Genomic DNA, 19,307 nt, shown 5'->3' on the forward strand with positions numbered 1-19,307 from the left:
TATTCAAACATCGCAGTTTTAAGAAAATTAAATACCTTAGTATAAAAGAGATGTTAATAACATCATTATTTCTAAATTAAGATATACTCGTATGATTTTGCGTTATTTTGCACTTAAAATTATCGCAGAAGATAATAAAGTCAGGTGAGATCAAACGCATATAAAAGTGGTATTAAAAATCGATACATCACACTTCTCCTCATCCTCCTAAACTATTACTACAATGCATTTGCTATTTGCTTTTTTCGGTTTTATTCTCTTAGCAGTGTCCTCTGCTAACCCTGTTCCAGCCGACGATGAAGATGCTCATCTTACAGTCGTAAGTTAACTTCGTTTTTTAGTTTTGATATTTTTAACACAGTTTCTTGTAGCCGGAACTCATCGCTAAATACGGTTACCCAGTGGAGGAGCATCACGTTACAACTGAAGACGGCTACATCCTAACCCTCCACCGAATTCCCCATGGCAAAAATTCAAACAAGAGCTTGGGCAAAATTGCGTACCTCCAACATGGATTATTGAGTTCCTCAGCCGACTGGATCATCACTGGAACAACCCACGGACTTGGTTACATATTAGCTGACGAAGGCTATGATGTTTGGATGGGCAATGCCAGAGGGAATAAACTTTCCCGAAACCACACGTCTCTAAATCCAGACAAAGATTCCGAATTTTGGAAATTCAGTTGGCACCAAATTGGAGCCATTGACGTGCCAACAATGATCGATTATATCTTAGAACTCACCAACCAAACCAACCTTTATCACATTGGTCACTCTCAAGGAACCACCAGTTACTACGTCATGACTTCCATGCGTCCAGAATACAACGACAAAATCAAAGCGCATTTCAGTCTTGCACCCATTGGTTACATGAACCATATGACCAGTCCTCTCATGCACATTATGGCTTTCTGGTCTGGACCTCTCGACCTTCTTTTTAACCTCATTGGAGTTAATGAATTTCTCCCAAGCAACGAATTTATGGCTTTGGTCGGAAACGTTCTCTGTGGCGACGACGACATTACACAAATTCTTTGTACCAATGCCCTATTCGCCGTTTGCGGCTTCAGCGCTTCTGAAATGAATGCAACGATTCTCCCGGTTTTGACAGGTCATACTCCTGCAGGAGCTTCTGTAATGCAAGTGATGCATTATGCGCAAGAAATCAACTCGGGGGGTTTCCGTCAATATGATTTTGGTTTAGACAATTGGAATCATTATCACTCTTTGACTCCTCCACCATACGACTTGTCAAAAATCACAGCTCCTATTTATCTTTTCTATAGTCACAATGATTGGCTGTCTGCTGAACAAGACGTTATCAAACTTTGCAAAGGATTAGGTTCGGCTTGTGCTGGCAAATTTTTGGTTTCCGATAATGGCTTCAACCACTTGGACTATATGTTTGGAATTCACGCACCGGAATACGTTTACGACAGAGTCATCAGCTTGATGGCTAGGCATTAGAGAACAATTTTGTGTATAAATATGTAAACTGCTTTTAAATCAGTACTGTGTACTTGAACTTATTAAACATTTCAGAGTAATTTTGTTCTGTCATTTAACATCTTACTTTGCCAACACAAGTGAATGATACACAGTGATTGGAGGTAATGCATTACAGTAATGTTTCTTTTTCTACTCCCAAATAGTAAGACATCAAGGATGCATTAAGTTATGTCATCACTCATCAGTAAGACTCGTATTATATGCAAAATGCATATTTGTTGTTAAGAGGTATGTCAACAAAATTGTAAGTTTTCTATTCATATCTAATGTTTTTTGATCAAAATAAACCAATTAAAAAATGCATATTTTGGCAACTTCGTGCATATTTTAAGAAATACATATTGCATATTTGTGCATATTTTCTTCAAATCAATCAAATTTCTGATTTAAAATTTCAATTCAAGTTAAAAATTGGAGGATTTAAAAAAAAATGATCTGATTACAAAATATCTTAAAGAGAAAATAACCGGCAATTCGAAAGCCGGACTCAAAGAATTAGTATCCTGCTGAGTGTTTTCTTTTTAAATTTGTTTTATACAGGGTCAACTAAGCAGTTTTTTTTAAATCATTTGCCTATAGAAAATAATAATTAATATAAATTAAAACAATATACAATATGTGATTGTATTTTGGGAACGAAATTTTGTTTTGTTTTTGAGTTATGCGATTTTTTTGTCAAAATTGCAGTTTATGTAAAAAAAAAATTGTAATTTAATACACTGACTGACACGGAATTCTGGACGATTTGTCATTTGACTGACATAAAAATGTAAAACGGACCTTAAGCAACTAACCCCACTTTCGGTTTTTGTAAAAAATTAAATTTTAATTAAAACTTTCAAATTTTAGTTTCAAATGTCAATCATGATGACAATAAAGCGTTGCTTACATTGACATTTTTCGAACTGACATAAATTTGATGTCCAAAATTCCGTGTCCGCAGTGTATAAAGTAGCTAGTTGTAATCATTAGATCATAACCTTCATGAAGTGGGTTAGTGGGTTGCCATTTAAAAAAATAAATGTTTGTAGAACTTAATAACAAAAAAAATTCGAAAATTTTTATTCTTGATAAAACATTACATTTTTATAGTATTTTATCATTCATCAAATAGTTTTTACAAAAAAGAAATGTTATTAAAAACCAATTTAATTACTCTCTTTCGTTCATTGTGTGCAGTTGAGAATGTCGAAATTACAAAGGTTATTGTACTTGATAATAAAAATTTATGCCAACTTTAATTTTTTATTGTTAAAAGTTTTGCATATCGATGCATATTTGACATATGTTGTAGCATATTTTTTAATATTTTTATATTATTTATATTTAATTTTTTAATATATTGTGCATAGTTTTGTGAAAATACGTGCATAGACAGTATGTCCTCGGATTGAGTTTACAAGAGGAAAAAAAATTTATCTTTGATTTTACCCCAAAACTGCAAAAGAAAAACATTATTTGCTTCACCTGCAACAAGCAAATCTGTACTTAAAACTTCAATATTTCGATTCGGTGAAAAGAACACCTAATTTTTCTCTTGATTTTCGACTTTGAATAGTTTTTCTCTGCTTTTTAAATCCTATCACATTGGCGGTTTTATTTATTTGAGAAAACTATCAACAGAAATGTCGTTTTGGTGGTCTTGCCAGTGCAGTGTCATAGTCAGTGTTGAAAAGGAAATGAAAAAACTTGATAGAAGTTTGGAAGATGCCTGACAATTATGAAATTGTGACAAAGACAACGTCAAAAAACTGGACTTTATTAAGAAGTCAAATCACATTATAAAAAAATCAATTTGCGTTTTTTTTTGCACTCAAGTGTATATTGTCACTTTGACAATTAGGTAATTTGTTACTTAAATAATGATAGTTCTTGTTAAAAATGACTTTGCTTTTTATCTTAAAGCTGTTTCTTTGAGTTGTTATTTATTATGTGTTTATCAAACATTTTTGTTATCTAACTTGAAAAATAAGCTTTTCTTTCTACTGAGTTAGAATAATAAAGTTTTAATTACAGATTTGCTCGTTTCAGGTAAAGCAAAAAATGTTTTTCCTTTGGAGTTTTCGCGTAAAATCAAAAATAAAAAATGTTTTCCTCTTGTAAACCCAATCCGGGGACATACTGTATATGCGCATATTTTACGAATTTTTGGTGCATATAATCCGAGCCTTACTCATCAGTAACTAAGGCAATATGAACACTAGCAAGTAATGAACCTATTAGACACATGTACTCACGTATACAGTGAGTTTTTTATAATGCTGAACATAGCCCTATGTTCAGTTTAAAAAAAACAACATGTTAAAATCATATTTTAACGGCTAAAGTTGTTTTAGTAATGCGATATTATTTATAAATACTCTACGTTTTAAATTTCGTTTGAATCCGTTGACAAATAATAGGATACACTTCCTTTCTTTGTAATACAAAACTATTTTACGATAAGCTGTAAAATTGTATTTTTTTTGTTTTGTTTCGTGATGTATTGTAAATGCTTGTTTATTTATTTTGTATTTTATTTGAAGAACAATGCAATTATAATTTTTCTGTGATTGCAATCTGCTAAGTCGAATTCTCAAGATTGTAAGATTAGAATTCAAAATTAAAAACACCATAATCAAAAAGACTATATTATCAAAATCTTAAAATCTGAAGCACTTTAAGAATGATAACAAACGTCAGGTGTAAATCACAAAATGGAAAATATATCAGCAGGTGCAACTCGAAAAAACATCATTTGGTTTTAAATCTTAGTAGTAAAAATGCTTCTCTTAAAAACAATTCCAAGTGTTTTGCTGCTTGTATATTGTTCAGCTGTCCCAACACCCCAATTAACATCCGATGAAGATGCCCATCTCACCGTTGTAAGTTATTAGAAAAAAGAGTAAGACTTTTTTAACAGACAGAAAATTTTAAGCCGGAACTCATCACCAAATATGGATATCCAGTCGAAGTGCACCACGTCACCACCACTGATGGCTACATCCTGACCCTCCATCGAATCCCCCACGGCAAAAACACTGACAAAGTATTAAACAAAGTTGTTTTCCTAATGCACGGACTTTTGTGCTCTTCCGCCGATTGGATCCTCACTGGGCCTGACCACGCTCTTGGTTATCGCCTCGCAGATGAAGGTTACGACGTTTGGATGGGCAATGCTCGTGGTAACCATCAATCCCGGAACCATACCAGACTTAACCCCGACACCGACGCCGAATTTTGGCAATTCAGTTGGCACGAAATTGGGGCTATTGACGTTCCCGCAATGATCGACCACGTGTTGGAGGTCACAGGTAAGGAGAGTCTCTACCACGTGGGACACTCCCAAGGAACCACAAGTTTCTACGTCATGGGTTCCATGCGTCCGGAGTACAACAGCAAAATCAAAGCGCATTTCAGTCTGGCACCAGTGGGGTACATGAACCACATGACCAGTCCTCTAATGCACATCATGGCTTTCTGGTCCGGTCCTCTAGATTTACTCTTTAAACTAATCGGAGTGAACGAATTTCTCCCAACCAACGAATTTTTAGCAATGATAGGAGACACGTTCTGTAGCGACGGTGACATAACCCAATTTCTTTGCTCAAATGCACTTTTTGCGATTTGTGGGTTTAGCCCAAAACAGATGAATGCGTCCATGTTTCCAGTTTTGACTGGACACACTCCTGCTGGAGCTTCGACCAGACAATTGGTTCATTACGCACAAGAAATTAACTCGGGAGCTTTCCGCCAGTTTGATTTTGGGTTAAAAAATCTGGAAATTTATGGATCTTTCACTCCGCCTTCCTACGATTTGAAACTTATTACAGCACCGATTTATCTTTTCTATAGTCACAATGACTGGATGGCGGGTGAACAAGACGTTATCAGGCTTTGTAACGGCTTGGGAGACAGTTGTAAAGGCAAATTTTTAGTTTCTGACAACGCTTTCAACCATCTGGATTACTTGTATGGAATCAGTGCCCCACAAATTGTCTATGACCGGCTGATCAGTTTAATGGCAAGACATTAATTAAAATATACCATGTATAATTATTAAACAAAATAAAAAATATAATAATAGAAACCCTCAACAGGTCATTCATCGCATTTTTTAACTATTGTATTCCCCAATTTCCCAACTATTCTGATAAGACAATAGCCTTCAGAGAAACTATAAATTCGAATCATCTAATTGATAAATAACACTCCCAAAAATGTTTATCCTGACTTTTCCAATTATTTTCCTTTCGACAATTATAAAAAATTCTTTAACAGAAAATGTGTTAAAAACTCTCCCTCCTTCGTTACAAGATGAAGTCAATTTAACCACTGTGAGTACAAATTTCAAATTACCCAAAGCGAAATATAATTTTTCAGCCGCAAATAATCACAAAATACAATTACTCGTCTGAAATTCACAATGTTGTTACCGAAGATGGTTACATCTTAGCCCTCCATCGCATACTCCCCCAAAAACCCTACAAGGGCTCAGTTCTGGTGATGCATGGAATTTTAGCATCTTCAGCTGATTGGATCATAACAGGGCCTCATCACGGCCTTGGTTATCTTTTATCAGATGAGGGTTACGACGTATGGTTGGGAAATGCCCGAGGAAACCGTTATTCCAAAAACCATACAATGTTGGATCCCAAATCGAAAAAGTTTTGGGACTTTTCTTGGCACGAAATCGGTTTATATGACATACCGGCAATGATCGACCATATACTTGAGGTTACAAACCAAAAGAAGATTTTCCACATAGCACACTCTCAAGGGACTACTACTTTTTATGTCATGTGTTCACTCAAACCGGAATACAACGAAAAAATTCGGGCACATTTTAGTCTAGCACCTGTTGCGTTTGTAAGTCACATGTTTAGCCCGATTTTTCATGCGATTGCAGCCGCTGATGTAGTATTTGAGGTAAATACACATTTTTTTCTACTCTTTTGAACCTAAACTTTAGGAAATGGCTACTTTCATTAATTTGAATGAAATTATGCCTGAGGGGGGACTTGTCAGTAAGTTAGGACAGAAACTTTGTGGAATAAATACTCTAACGAAGATTTTATGCAGTAACACGCTTTTTGCAATTTGTGGTTTTGATTGCAAGCAATTGAATGCAACACTGCTTCCATTATTTTTAGCTCATGTCCCTGCAGGTTGTTCGTCGAAACAGTTGTTACATTATGCACAAGAAATTAACTCTGGTAAAAAATTGTAAACTGGTATTCGTGAAAATAATTATTATTTTAGGCCATTTTCGTCAATACGATTACGGTTTTTGGACAAATTTGAAACGTTATCACTCACTTAAACCGCCAGATTATGACTTAAGTCAAATTTCTGCTCCTTTATACTTTTTCTATAGTAAAAATGATTGGATTTCATCGGCTTGGGATGTCGGAATTTTTGCTAAAAAACTTAAAAATTTAAAAGGCAAATTTCTAATTTCCTATGACAATTTTAACCACATGGACTATTTGTTTGGAATTGACGCTCCAAAATACGTTTATAACAAAATTATAAGTTTAATGACAAGACATTTACAATAATAAATTCAAACAATATACATGTTTGTTTTTATTTTAAATTAAAGTTTTAAAGTAATTAGTTTAGGCAAAAAACGCTTGGTTCCATACTTTTTATTCACCCGGTATCTAAACCTATAAAATTATGCTCGACTTTCATGGCTCAAAAAAGCCTAAAAATGACTAAATTTACATTGAAAAAACATGACCAAGGATGCTTTACTTAAATTACCTGCATAAACAGTTTTGTTATTGTATATTATTAATGTAATATCAAATGATCTTATCATTTCTTTAATTGATATGTTATCTTTTGTCTTAGTGACATATGTTTACTACATTATTTACAAATTAATAAAACAAAGTTTTTTCATAAACTTAATCATCTATGTTAAGATTAAAGCAATATCGAGAGCCACTTAACGTTTCTTTATTATCAATTAAGATTAAAAATATTGAATTGATACTGATATGAAATAGGGAAATATTTAAAAAGAAATTATCACTGATAAGTATACAAACTAATACATATGAACCTGTTCAGAATAACAGTTAAATTTTTAAGGATTCTGCCTTATTTTGAGTGGTTTAGGCTAAAAAATTTACATTCCGAAAAACAGCTAAATTTTTAGGATTTTGACCTGTTTTTAAGGTATATTAAAAAAAAGTTAAAATGTCAAGGCGTATTTTGAAAAAAGTTACAATTTGCCTTCGATGTGCTGAATTTCGAGGCAAAAGTTATTTTATTACCAGCAAATAAATCAAGTTTATTTCTTTTCAATTAAGAGTATAAGGAATTATTTAATAATGCCATAATCACAACAAAACAAACAGATGTCAATGTAAAAATAAATTTATTCGTACCTAATCGTTGTTTAAATATACATACATCTAAAACTACAAAGATATAAAAGTTAGTTTTCTATTTATGTAGGTTGCGAACTTAACAATTTCGTCAGTCTTGACATGGATTTTTTATTGCAACAATATCTGAGATTTATGAACTAGTACCTATATACTTAATGCTTAAAAACTGGAACTTGCTTATAATTTTAAAAAAATATTCAAGTCTAGACATATTACCATCTAACAACAAATTAAATTAAGTAAGATGTTCAAGTTTCAATTAAGTACTCGTATAATAATTCTGTAAATACGGATACGGATTTTGTTGATAGATCATCATGGGTTATCATGAATCGATGGGTCGTCTGACTCAAACTTTATTTATTTAGTTAGTTGTTTTTTATACAAGCAGACCAAAATGCCTTAACATTCAGCGTAGTTTCATGAAAGAAAGGCAAATTTGACTCTTTTTCAAAAATACCTACCTTAAAAATAGGCCGAAATGCCTCGACGTTTTAACTTTTTTTAATATATCTTTAAAACAGGACAAAACCCTAAAATTTAGCTATTTTTCGAAAGATAATTTTTTTAGCCGAAACCCTTAGAAAAAGGCTGAATCCTTGTTGTCCTGAACAGGCCCGGCGAATATTACAAGAGTTCACAAAATTGTTCTATTATAATCAGTTTATAAAGCTTGATTATGATGAATTATGTGATTGAATTATTGTAAGATACTCGATTTTCAAGTAATTTTGGGATTAACTAAATAATTGATAGTCTGATATCTAAAAAAATAATTATTGTACTAGACATGTATTTTATTTATTTTGCAATTTGTAAAAAAAACTAATTGTGTTTCATGCCTGAAGCATCCTGTATGCTGAAAATTTTAAAGATTTTCATTTTTTAACAGGTAATTCGTTTATATCTTTGTCCACTGTGTATAAAATATACTACATACAAAATTATTAACAAGCAATGAGGCCTATTCTGTAGGTAATTGAAGTGTTAACAGCATGCCTTTAAAAAATTAACAGAGTTGTTAAATGATTGTTAAACTAAAATGGCAGCAGTTGCAGGGTCTTTATTTTTACAAAATGAAGAAGAAGAGGAGAAGACAACATACCGCCTTTAAAATAGTTTTATATTTGTAGCAATAACAATGTTATTAATTTTTTTAGTCGTCGCTTGCGATTAATTAATAGAAACTTGTGTGATGCTGCAAATACATTGTAACGGCGCATCTAATAAACCTTTGGATAAAATCTCCTCAAACAGATTAAAAATAAATAATAAAAAACGATGATTTCTTCAAAATTATGACGGCACACATGTAGCAATTTCAACAGGGGAATTATGCGCAAGACAAGACTGACAAGACGTCTAGAGAAGTCTTTTCTGTGTAAACCCAATACAAAATGTATGAAAAAATGAAACATTAAAGGTAGGTAGTAAACAGTTTTTTTTATAAATCATAAATTGCTTGTCAATGCACTGTCAGAGCAACATAAGATAACTTGTTTGCAAATGCAAATCGTAATTAAAATTAGATCAAAACGTAAATGAAATTTGTTTTTTGGGTTGCATCGCTAGATCGTCAGGCTCATTATCTTATCTGAATTGCCCTGTATAGAGCCAATATAAAGTTAAATTAGCTGTTTTTAAAAGTATTGCGATATAGCAACAGCCTTGTTATAAATATTAGCATAACAGAAGTGTTTTGTACTGAATAAGAATTTGTGTTAAATTTTTAACAGGCATTTTATAATTCAACATTTAACAGGACTGTTACTTTTAGCACAAAATGTGCAGAATACGATTCAATATAAGAAAATGACTTTCGACATTTTGAATAAGGTTCACTCTACCAAAATATCTACAACAGCCATATTGTCACACTCCTGATTAGAAATACCGCCCATCATACTACTAATCGTATTAGACCACACCCAAAAATGGCTCCGACAATGACTTCCAGAACATTCAATTAACATTGATAATAACTAATCATTTTTTTATAATTGCTTTAAAAAGACAGTAGTCCCTATTGTATTCTAGTTTGATAAGTAAATAAATCATGTTTCGTAATTTAATGGAAAATATCTGGAAATAAGTACTACAACCACCTGAGATAAAATCTATTATAAGTAAAATAACGGATTTGTTTTATCGCCTAATGGTCAATGTATGTCGTACATAAGTATTTGTAAAGCACAGTTTTAAAATTAAAAAATAACATTATGTTAATGAATCTCAGCGTTCCGCACTATAATTACAAATGGTGTAAATTACTCTACGTTTTAGTTACACAAAATCGATTAGCTAGAGCCACGGACGGAAGACCACAGTCCAATTTACAAAAATCAATCATTTTAAACAAACAAGAGATTAAGTAGGTGATAAGCTGTTTCAATTGTGTGATATTTTGCAAAAAAAGTCAAACCGACGCCTCGGTTTATCTATAAAAGCATCGCGATTTTTTAAAAACATCATTCAAAATGTTGACTTTGATGGTTTTCTCCCTCATGGGATTGGTCCATTCCTCGGCCATCCCCCCTAACAATCTCAGACTTGATTACCAGGTTTTGAGTGACCAAGAAGATGCCAAACTTAGTGTGGTATGTAATTCGATTTTGAAACAATTAATTTTATTATAAAATAAAATTCTAGCCAGAAATTATTAACAAGTATGGCTATCCGTGCGAAGAGTACCATGTGATTACTCCTGATAATTACATCCTAACCCTCCACCGAATCCCTCACGGACGCACCCCTAATAATCACCCCAAGGAAGTCGCTTATCTCCAACACGGAATTCTCTCTTCTTCAGCCGATTGGATTATTTCAGGGCCTGAAAAAGGCCTAGCTTATGTCCTCGCAGACGAGGGATACGACGTCTGGATGGGCAATGCCCGAGGGAACAAACTTTCAAGGAATCACACTTATCTCAACCCGGACACTTCCGACGAGTTTTGGGACTTCAGTTGGCACGAAATCGGGTATTATGACATACCCACTATGATCGATTTCGTCCTGGAACAAACCGGAAAAGACAACCTCTTCCACATTGGTCACTCTCAAGGAACCACCACTTTCTACGTCATGACCTCAATGCGACCTGACTACAACGCCAAAATCAAAGCTCACTTCAGTCTTGCACCTATCGCCTACATGAACCACATGACTAGTCCCCTAATGCACCTCATAGCCTTTTGGGAGAAGCCCCTTAATGCCCTTTTGAACCTCATTGGGATTCGAGAATTTTTACCAAGTAACGAATTTATATCAATGGGTGGTAACATTTTGTGCGGAGATGATTCCCTAACTCAGATTCTTTGCAAAAACGCATTGTTTGCCATTTGTGGGTTCAGTCCAAAAGAAATGAATGGGACTCTTCTGCCCATTATGAGTGGGCACACCCCTGCTGGGGCCTCAACTAAACAATTTATGCATTATGCCCAGGAAATCAATTCGGGATATTTTCGCCGTTTTAGTTATGGATGGTTTGAAAATTTGCAAAAGTACGGATCTATCCGACCCCCAAGTTACGATCTTAAGAAAATTACAGCACCAGTTTACTTGCTTTATAGTAAAAATGATTGGTTAGCTGGTAAAATCGATGTTGATAGATTATACAAAAGTTTAGCGAATGTCAAAGGACGATTTTTGGTAGCGGAAGAGTCGTTTAACCACCTGGACTTTGTGTTTGGTATAAGGTCACGAGAGTTGATTTATAATAAACTCATAAGTTTGATGGCAAAACATTAACGGCATTTACATTAAATGCTTGGCAACAAATCGATAAATTGATGCGTCAACAGTCTTTATCACAGTATTAATAAATTGTTAATTATAAAACGTTGTCTAATTTCCTATAAAACCTCAAGCTTGCAAATTTAAGATTACAAAACTCTGTAATAAGCAAAACTATTTTCATTTTGCGATATTAACAAGTATAAAACGGAGAAATGATAATAGAATTACTAGTTCCTCAAAATGAAACTCTTTGTGTTGGTCACTTTGGTCTCAGTTGCCTTTGGCAAAAACCTCCCAAATCAAAATGCGAGAATCGTAAGTACAAATTTTGATTCCAACTAGTCTTCCACTTTGGTACTTTTAGTCAAAAATGGTAACCACCTATGGTTACCCTTTGGAAACCTACAAAGTCACCACTGATGATGGCTACCTCTTGGACCTTTTCCGAATCCCTCACGGGATTCAAAATAAGAACCAACACGACTCCCAAAGACCGGCAGTACTCCTCATGCATGGTTTCCTCTCATGTTGTGAAGACTTCGTCGCAGGAGGGCCGTCCCAAGGCTTGGCTTTCTACCTTGCTGATAAAGGTTACGACGTTTATTTGGGCAATTCCAGAGGTAGTCCTTATGGCCAACAGCATACCAGTTTAGATCCACACAAAGACGCCGCTTTCTGGAGATTTAGGTAAGTACCATTCACTTGAAAAGTACCACTTCACTTGCAACAGTTTTCATGAAATTGGGGTTGCCGATATGGCGGCGATTATCGATCAAGTCGTTTCGATAAGCCAACAAAATAAGATCCACTATGTTGGTCACATGGAAGGAGCAACAGTTTTCTATATTTTAGCATCCCAAAAGAAAGGATATAACAACAAAATTGAGAAGATGGCCTCTTTAGGCCCCATTGCCTACTTGAAAAAAGCTCCTCATCAGATCCTTAAAAAAATCGCAGAAAATTACAAATCTAAGAGCGTAAGTGGTCCTCAAAAATCGTAATAGATTACTGATATTTTTGTAGTGGGTTATTAAAAATGTCGGTATGAGTACATTCAACCCATCCTCCGAATTGACAAGCGAAGCCCAAAATCAGTGTAGTAACCTTGAGCAAAAAGAACAAATCTGTCGCAACGATTATTTCCTTTTCAATGGCTACAATTCGAAAAATTTCAATGAAGTATGGTTATTTTTTCGATGATATAATGATTGTTACAATCTGCTTTTTCTAGACTACCATTCAAGATGTTGTTTCTAGACGCCCATGTTTGGGTTCCGTCCGCCAAGTTTTGCATTTGGCCCAAATGAAAGACAGTGGTCGTTTTGAAAGTTACACTTTCCCAGAAAAAACCGACTCTTATGAATATGACCTCTCTCAAGTTTCGGCCCCAGTGGCCATTTTCTACACCCCTGAAGATGCATTATCTCATGTCGATGATGTTGATGCTTTAGCCAAACAGTTACCAAATGTTTACAAGAAAGAAGTTGAGAGTGACTTCACCAACAATCTTGACTTTCTCTACGCAGAGAATATTTACAAATTCTATAAATATGTCACTGAGAGTTTTCAGGAAGACCAACGCAAAAGAAACACAAATATGTTGTTTTAAATCAAATTGAATAATAAAATTGTCAATTCCTCTTCAGGTGTTTTAATTGCAAGGTCATGACTTCGCACATCAAAAAGTCATTTTATCATTAAATTATCTGACACAATTGCCCTACAAAAAGCGATAAAATCACATAATGTGAGTATGCATCAGAGCCACATATAAAAAAGAGCCAAAACAAAAGCTTAGCTATTCGATTGTTTGAAATGTACAGATTTGGTGCTATTTTATTGCTAGTAGGGTCAATCGGGACCATTCCACTTAAACCCGAGTTCCTCCACCCTGACGCTGGCCTTGACATTGTAAGTCACCCCAAATCCCACAACCTCATCATTTTTCATACTCCAGATTGAGTTAGTCCAAAAATATGGATACCCAATTGAATCCCATCAAGTCCAAACTGAAGACGGTTACCTACTAACTCTTCATCGTATTCCCCGAGGGTTGAATAACACCCTCGAAACCACACGACCCCCAGTTTTGCTCATGCATGGCCTTCTTAGCAGTTCAGTGGATTGGGTAAATATGGGCCCTGGGACCGCTCTAGGGCTACTTTTGGCAGACAATGGGTACGATGTCTGGCTAGGTAACCAGAGGGGCAGTACATGGTCCAGAAAACACCAAACGCTTGACCCAGACACCGACGCGGAAAAATTCTTCAACTTCAGTTTTCACGAAATTGGATATTTTGACATACCAGCCAAAATCGACTACATTTTAGACACGACGGGTCAAGAGAAAATTTTTTACGTTGGACACTCACAAGGTACTACAGTTTTCTTTGTAATGGCAAGTGAAAGACCTGAATATAATGCGAAAATCAGGTTGATGTCAGCCTTGGCCCCCATTGCCTACATGGGGCATTTGCCGAATCCTTTGATATTTCAAGTGGCCGAACATTACGACGTTATAAATGTGAGTTGGATGGGAATTTGACCAAAAACAATTATTTATTATTATTTTTAGACACTTGTAGAAATTTTACACATACATGAATTTCTTCCACATTATGATTTTATTACCGAATTAGGAGAAACTTTTTGTAGCAACAGCTCTGACTACAGGGATGCTTGCTACTGGATTCTGAATATTATCGCGGGTTTTGATTCGGAAGTGGACCCTGTAATAAATCTAATACTTGCATCAAAATGTTAAAATTTATATTTTAGGATTTCATTCCTGTCATTACATCAAACGCTCCTGCTGGTTCTTGCATAAAGCAATTTCTCCACTATTTCCAAGAGATTAAGTCTTCCAATTTCTCACAGTATGATTACGGAGAAGACGAAAATGACGCTCATTATGGTCAAAAAACACCCCCATTATATGACACGTCAAAAATTACGGCTCCTGTGAGTCTACATTATGCCAGCAATGACTGGCTTGCTGCTCTTGAAGATGTAGAAAGACTCAAGAACGAACTACCAAATTTGGTCAATGCTAAATTGGTACCTTTTGACCATTTTAACCACCTTGACTTCTTATGGGCCAGACATGTTGTTCCATATTTAAACAACGATGTAATCGAAGAAATAAAATCTAATTAAATTGTTGTCGTTTTTTATTGGTTATATAATAAGGAAACAGACATGTAAATAATAAATTTCCAGTATGAAGGTCAATAGGCCACATTTTTGATTTATCTTATCGTCTCCAGTCTTCTCCATTATTTATTAACACAGTCAACACCGAAGATGTTCAACAAAGATATCTTTAGTCTAGTGGTAATTGTTATTAGTTCTATAATTTTAGTCGAAATTTTCAACACTTCCAAACCGAAACATCCAGATGCTGGACTAAATATTGTAAGTTCAATGTTTAAAAAAGTGATTTTATTAGAAAATTTTAGCTGCAACTTGTGGAAAAATATGGTTACCTTATTGAAACTCATGAAGTTGTCACCGAAGACGGTTATATTCTAACTCTACATAGGATTGGTCAAAAGAACAATGTTGAAAAACGAGATCCAGTGCTCTTTATGCACGGTTTTATGCAAAGTGCCACGGATTTTATTAATTTGGGTCCTGGGAAAGCTTTGAGTTTGCTACTTTCAGACAGAGGGTATGATATTTGGCTGGGGAATACAAGAGGGACTACTTGGTCCAGAAAACACAAAGTTTTTAATCCTGACAAGGACGGCGAATTTTGGGATTTTAGGTACGTAACTAATATTTTGAGGATTTTAAAACTTTGAGGTCTGTTTTTATAGTTTACACGAAATTGGTATTTACGACAATCCTGCTTTCATTGATTACGTTTTGAATGTAACTGGAAAAAAATCGTTACATTATATTGGTTATTCTCAAGGCACTACAACGTTTTTCATACTGGGATCCGAAAAACCTAAATATGTAAAAAAAGTCAAATTAATGACAGCTTTAGCCCCTGCAATCTACATAAAAAACCCAAAAGGACCCCTTTTAACGTTTCTTGTATATTTTAGACGCCTCTGGGAGGTAAAGCAATGTAAAACTTTGCACCTAACATAATTAAAATAATTTTGTAGATTCTACTAAAATTTTTCAACTTTCAAGAATTCTTTCCTAGAAATGGCTTAGTGGCACATTACTTAAAACACATTTGTAATGAAAATTCTATGTTTGTCGATTTGTGTTTACTTAAAATCTTCCTCCTTAATGGTTACAGTCACGAACAGACAAATAGAGTAAATTTTCTATATTTTTAAAACTTTTATATCACATTAGTTTTAGACGCTGCTCTCCCTAATATTTTCCAATACTCCAGCAGGCGTTTCACCAAAACAAATGATGCATATAGTCCAGTTAATGGAATCTGGTAATCTTCACCAATACGATTTAGGTGTTGCCAAAAATTGCAAAAAATATGGGCAAAAAGAACCTCCACAATACAATTTATCGAAAATTACAAATCCGGTTGCTTTGTACTATTCGAGTAATGATTGGACTGTCAATATAGAGGTGAGTTTTGAATTGTTACACATTCAAATTTAAAAATTTTTATTTTTAGAATATAGAAAGAGTAGTTAAAGCTTTGCCAAATGTTGTTAAAAGTTACCATGTACCAATGGAAAGTTTTAACCACAATGACTTTATCTATGGCCAAGATGCCCCTGAACTTCTGTATAAAGCAGTAATAGAAGAAATTTTAAAATATTAGGCAAAAAATAAGATTGATTCTTAGTTTTTCCATTTAGTTCGTTATCTAAATTCAATTTGAGTGAATGACTAATAACTTAGTGTCTGTTTTGTATATTTATATGACTTGCAACAAAAAAAAAAAGATAAGCAGCTTGGAGATTGTAAAGTACATTATGTAATATAAATTGCTCAAGTAACAGTTAAGGTAGTTTATGCATACAAATATTTTCATTTTTCAATTCATTTCTACAAATAAATAAATATCTCTGCCCATTTCTACTTCCTCCTATTTGCTCCCTTATAAGTCAGATAGTACATACTGCTCTCTACTAGTCTCTATTGTCAAAATCCACCACTTTATATTTTTTCTTAAATTCTCATCAGACAAAAATTTTAAGTCAATGTTATGTTATCCATTATTACGTTGAATTTAAAAAAATAGCTAACCTGATTACGTAGAAGATGGTTTACAGGACAAAGGGAAATAAAAAACCATTAAATTCCTGGCGACGTTTCGATACTTTTATTGTATCTTCTTCAGGCTACAATATAGTCGTTTAGTTTTCATGTATAGTTAGAAAATTTGACCTAAGATTTTTTTGTTAAAGCTCCCAAAACACGAATTCACACCTCTTACTAATTAAAAAAATTTCGTTACCATAGTAACCAATTTTATTTTTTAGTAGGCAAAAACTATTTTTGGGGACTGAGTACCTAAAATAACCGTTTTGCGTACTATTTTATTGAGTCCGGAAAAGACTCATTTTAGGGACTCAAATCATCCCTAAAACAACTGTTTTCGGGAGCGTATACAAAAAAAAATAATGATGTGATTTAGAACTTCTGAATTCGTCGAGAAAGTTACTTTACAATGACATAATTAAGGTACTGCAATAATATATTCTTCAGTTTTATCTTAGATGTTGAGAGTTTCTATTGTTATTAAATCAAATCTTCAAAATATTTTATTGAATGATTATATCAAATCTTCAAAATATTTTGTTGAATCATTTACAAACACTTGATAAGTGCCAAAAATGACCATTATTTACAAATAAAAAAAGTTAAGTATGTTATCTTACTTCAAATCTATAAAAATCTGATATATATCTCAACAGTTCAAAGTATGCAATTGTAATCAAAAAATCATAACACATAAAAGAAAAAAGTACGTCGATAAGATTTCATTGTAGATGTTATTTATTTAGAGTTTCAACTGCCTCGTAGGTAAATCACAATGGCTGTTCAAAAAAAACTGGCAACCATCTTCCTCCTCACGAGTATTTTCTATGGACATGGGTTGTCCACTGACTCAGACGTGGGACTGAATACAGTAAGTGTTTTTCCTAACTAAAGTCCCACTTTAACCATTTATGAAAGGTTGAAATAATAGAAAAGCATGGCTATGTGTGTGAAAACCACGACATAACAACCGAAGATGGTTACATCCTCACATTCCAAAGAATACCACATGGTAAAAACAACGATAATTCGACTAAAAGACCCGCAGTTTTTCTCATGCATGGTCTCACCTCATCGTCGGCGGAATCCGTCAATATGGGACCCAACAACAGCCTTGGTTTTATTTTAGCCGATATTGGATATGATGTTTGGCTTGGAAACGCTAGAGGCAACGCCTGGTCGCGCAAACACACAACTCTAGATGTAGAAGCAGATGCTGAGAAGTTTTTCGATTTCAGTTGGCATGAAATTGGGTACTACGATTTAGCAGCTGCTATTGATTACATCTTGGATCTCAACGGGGATGATAGTTTGTATTATGTAGGATTCTCTCAAGGTACTACTTCCTTCATGGCCTTGGCGTCCACTAGGCCAGAATATAACAGCAAAATCAAAGTTGCTTCACTTATGGGACCTGCCTCGTATATGAACCATCAAAGTGGTACACTTTTAATAGTACTTTCAAAGTATGTCAATGAGTTGGAGAAAATGTTCAACAAATACAAAATTTATGAAATACCGTATCTTAAACAACTTCGGAAATTTGCTTTAGATTTTTGTTCGAATCCCGATAATGTTGATACATGTGAGAATGTTATAGGCCTAATAGATGGAGAAGATAAAACGCAGATTGACTTCGTATGTTATAAAATAGTAATTATTTTGATTTTTCAAACGTTATTTTCAAGGAAAAATTTCCTGTAATTCTAACAAATGCACCATCAAATGCAGCCTTGAAACAGGTTGCTCACTATGGCCAACTTATCAAAAACGGTAAAATTATTTCTAGACTTAAAATACATTTAATAAAAAATATTTACTTAGGTGGATTTTCTCAGTACGACTTTGGTAAAGATAAGAACAACGAAATATATGGAACCGACTCACCCCCAGCTTATGATCTTTCAAAAATTTCAGCACCTGTGGCTGTTTATTATGGCAAAAATGACCAACTGGTGCCCTATTTGGTAATTCACTACAAATATGTGCTTATTGACAACACTTTAACTTAAAAATATTTCAGGATGCACAAACTGTAGTTAAGAAACTTGGAAATGTTGTTAATGATTATTTAGTACCATACGACCTTTTTGATCATTTGGACTTCATTTTTGCCAAAGATGTAGTAAAGTTGGTCTATGTAGAGCTAATTAAAGTAATGCAGAACTATTGAATAAATTTTTTTAATTTGATTGTTTTTTTTTTTTTTGAAATATCGTATATTGTATGGAACGGTCAAGTTTTGTCCTCTTAAGGATTTCCCTTGACGATGTTGATATTCGAAAATTAGTCCACTACTTACTATTTGTTGCTGGGAAAAAAGTTTAAAATTAATTACCTACCAAAAGTCTGGACGCTAAGATTTTTAAAACGAAACGAAAATAAAATAGCTTTACGTACTTGCCACAACATAAAAAAAATAAAGCTGCTGTGTCAGCCATACAATTACTTGAAAGATTCAAAAGTGTCACTCGAGGAAATACCAGCC

At 34.0% G+C, this 19,307-nt stretch overlaps 8 protein-coding genes across 8 annotated transcripts; all 8 read left to right on the forward strand.

The window, feature by feature from the left end:
- The first annotated feature begins 187 nt into the window (after nucleotides 1–187).
- On the forward strand, nucleotides 188–1,543 carry LOC123005385 (lipase 3-like). The gene is made up of 2 exons (XM_044399109.1): nucleotides 188–319; nucleotides 372–1,543. The coding sequence occupies exons 1-2, from the start codon at nucleotides 224–226 to the stop codon at nucleotides 1,467–1,469; spliced, it is 1,194 nt and encodes a 397-aa protein (XP_044255044.1). The 5' UTR covers nucleotides 188–223; the 3' UTR covers nucleotides 1,470–1,543.
- A 2,678-nt stretch (nucleotides 1,544–4,221) lies between these two features.
- Nucleotides 4,222–5,576, forward strand: LOC123005319 (lipase 3-like). The gene is made up of 2 exons (XM_044399005.1): nucleotides 4,222–4,375; nucleotides 4,429–5,576. Exons 1-2 carry the CDS (start codon nucleotides 4,274–4,276, stop codon nucleotides 5,524–5,526), a joined length of 1,200 nt encoding a protein of 399 aa, XP_044254940.1. The 5' UTR covers nucleotides 4,222–4,273; the 3' UTR covers nucleotides 5,527–5,576.
- A 134-nt stretch (nucleotides 5,577–5,710) lies between these two features.
- Nucleotides 5,711–7,036, forward strand: LOC123005549 (lipase 1-like; the record flags this gene model as incomplete). Its single annotated transcript, XM_044399343.1, has 4 exons — nucleotides 5,711–5,827; nucleotides 5,874–6,419; nucleotides 6,463–6,706; nucleotides 6,753–7,036. Coding segments are annotated over exons 1-4 (1,191 nt in total), but the record flags the coding sequence as incomplete, so codon positions are not given.
- Nucleotides 7,037–10,371: 3,335 nt separating this feature from the next.
- On the forward strand, nucleotides 10,372–11,731 carry LOC123005096 (lipase 3-like). The gene is made up of 2 exons (XM_044398708.1): nucleotides 10,372–10,491; nucleotides 10,544–11,731. Exons 1-2 carry the CDS (start codon nucleotides 10,372–10,374, stop codon nucleotides 11,639–11,641), a joined length of 1,218 nt encoding a protein of 405 aa, XP_044254643.1. The 3' UTR covers nucleotides 11,642–11,731.
- A 52-nt stretch (nucleotides 11,732–11,783) lies between these two features.
- LOC123005097 (gastric triacylglycerol lipase-like) lies at nucleotides 11,784–13,270 on the forward strand. The gene is made up of 5 exons (XM_044398710.1): nucleotides 11,784–11,944; nucleotides 11,994–12,316; nucleotides 12,360–12,606; nucleotides 12,653–12,808; nucleotides 12,861–13,270. Exons 1-5 carry the CDS (start codon nucleotides 11,870–11,872, stop codon nucleotides 13,236–13,238), a joined length of 1,179 nt encoding a protein of 392 aa, XP_044254645.1. The 5' UTR covers nucleotides 11,784–11,869; the 3' UTR covers nucleotides 13,239–13,270.
- Nucleotides 13,271–13,419: 149 nt separating this feature from the next.
- Nucleotides 13,420–14,905, forward strand: LOC123004879 (lipase 3-like). Its single transcript, XM_044398386.1, has 4 exons — nucleotides 13,420–13,540; nucleotides 13,587–14,153; nucleotides 14,205–14,360; nucleotides 14,408–14,905. The coding sequence occupies exons 1-4, from the start codon at nucleotides 13,445–13,447 to the stop codon at nucleotides 14,783–14,785; spliced, it is 1,197 nt and encodes a 398-aa protein (XP_044254321.1). The 5' UTR covers nucleotides 13,420–13,444; the 3' UTR covers nucleotides 14,786–14,905.
- Nucleotides 14,892–16,630, forward strand: LOC123004878 (lipase 3-like). Its single transcript, XM_044398385.1, has 6 exons — nucleotides 14,892–15,043; nucleotides 15,088–15,395; nucleotides 15,448–15,694; nucleotides 15,745–15,903; nucleotides 15,950–16,177; nucleotides 16,227–16,630. The coding sequence occupies exons 1-6, from the start codon at nucleotides 14,933–14,935 to the stop codon at nucleotides 16,374–16,376; spliced, it is 1,203 nt and encodes a 400-aa protein (XP_044254320.1). The 5' UTR covers nucleotides 14,892–14,932; the 3' UTR covers nucleotides 16,377–16,630.
- Nucleotides 16,631–17,555: 925 nt separating this feature from the next.
- On the forward strand, nucleotides 17,556–19,011 carry LOC123005462 (lipase 3-like). Its single transcript, XM_044399239.1, has 5 exons — nucleotides 17,556–17,690; nucleotides 17,738–18,457; nucleotides 18,508–18,592; nucleotides 18,644–18,786; nucleotides 18,843–19,011. Exons 1-5 carry the CDS (start codon nucleotides 17,595–17,597, stop codon nucleotides 18,990–18,992), a joined length of 1,194 nt encoding a protein of 397 aa, XP_044255174.1. The 5' UTR covers nucleotides 17,556–17,594; the 3' UTR covers nucleotides 18,993–19,011.
- Nucleotides 19,012–19,307: the final 296 nt, after the last annotated feature.

Source organism: Tribolium madens, unplaced genomic scaffold, assembly GCF_015345945.1.
Source record: "Tribolium madens isolate multiple individuals breed KSU strain unplaced genomic scaffold, Tmad_KSU_1.1 Scaffold_20;HRSCAF=117;Tcas5.2_LG4, whole genome shotgun sequence".
NCBI classification, from domain to species: domain Eukaryota; kingdom Metazoa; phylum Arthropoda; class Insecta; order Coleoptera; family Tenebrionidae; genus Tribolium; species Tribolium madens.

Bases quoted from the DNA above. Each gene is read 5' to 3' on its own strand.
- LOC123005462 (XM_044399239.1), top strand. From the start codon at position 17,595: ATGGCTGTTCAAAAAAAACTGGCAACCATCTTCCTCCTCACGAGTATT. The intron at 17,691-17,737 runs GTAAGTGTTTTT...CATTTATGAAAG, and splicing joins CAGACGTGGGACTGAATACA to GTTGAAATAATAGAAAAGCA. The intron at 18,593-18,643 runs GTAAAATTATTT...ATATTTACTTAG, and splicing joins TGGCCAACTTATCAAAAACG to GTGGATTTTCTCAGTACGAC.
- LOC123005097 (XM_044398710.1), top strand. From the start codon at position 11,870: ATGAAACTCTTTGTGTTGGTCACTTTGGTCTCAGTTGCCTTTGGCAAA. The intron at 12,317-12,359 runs GTAAGTACCATT...CACTTGCAACAG, and splicing joins GCCGCTTTCTGGAGATTTAG to TTTTCATGAAATTGGGGTTG. The intron at 12,809-12,860 runs GTATGGTTATTT...TGCTTTTTCTAG, and splicing joins ATTCGAAAAATTTCAATGAA to ACTACCATTCAAGATGTTGT.
- LOC123004878 (XM_044398385.1), top strand. From the start codon at position 14,933: ATGTTCAACAAAGATATCTTTAGTCTAGTGGTAATTGTTATTAGTTCT. The intron at 15,044-15,087 runs GTAAGTTCAATG...AGAAAATTTTAG, and splicing joins CAGATGCTGGACTAAATATT to CTGCAACTTGTGGAAAAATA. The intron at 15,396-15,447 runs GTACGTAACTAA...CTGTTTTTATAG, and splicing joins GGCGAATTTTGGGATTTTAG to TTTACACGAAATTGGTATTT.
- LOC123005385 (XM_044399109.1), top strand. From the start codon at position 224: ATGCATTTGCTATTTGCTTTTTTCGGTTTTATTCTCTTAGCAGTGTCC. The intron at 320-371 runs GTAAGTTAACTT...AGTTTCTTGTAG, and splicing joins AAGATGCTCATCTTACAGTC to CCGGAACTCATCGCTAAATA.
- LOC123004879 (XM_044398386.1), top strand. From the start codon at position 13,445: ATGTACAGATTTGGTGCTATTTTATTGCTAGTAGGGTCAATCGGGACC. The intron at 14,154-14,204 runs GTGAGTTGGATG...TATTATTTTTAG, and splicing joins AACATTACGACGTTATAAAT to ACACTTGTAGAAATTTTACA. The intron at 14,361-14,407 runs GTAATAAATCTA...TTTATATTTTAG, and splicing joins TTGATTCGGAAGTGGACCCT to GATTTCATTCCTGTCATTAC.
- LOC123005096 (XM_044398708.1), top strand. From the start codon at position 10,372: ATGTTGACTTTGATGGTTTTCTCCCTCATGGGATTGGTCCATTCCTCG. The intron at 10,492-10,543 runs GTATGTAATTCG...ATAAAATTCTAG, and splicing joins AAGATGCCAAACTTAGTGTG to CCAGAAATTATTAACAAGTA.
- LOC123005319 (XM_044399005.1), top strand. From the start codon at position 4,274: ATGCTTCTCTTAAAAACAATTCCAAGTGTTTTGCTGCTTGTATATTGT. The intron at 4,376-4,428 runs GTAAGTTATTAG...GAAAATTTTAAG, and splicing joins AAGATGCCCATCTCACCGTT to CCGGAACTCATCACCAAATA.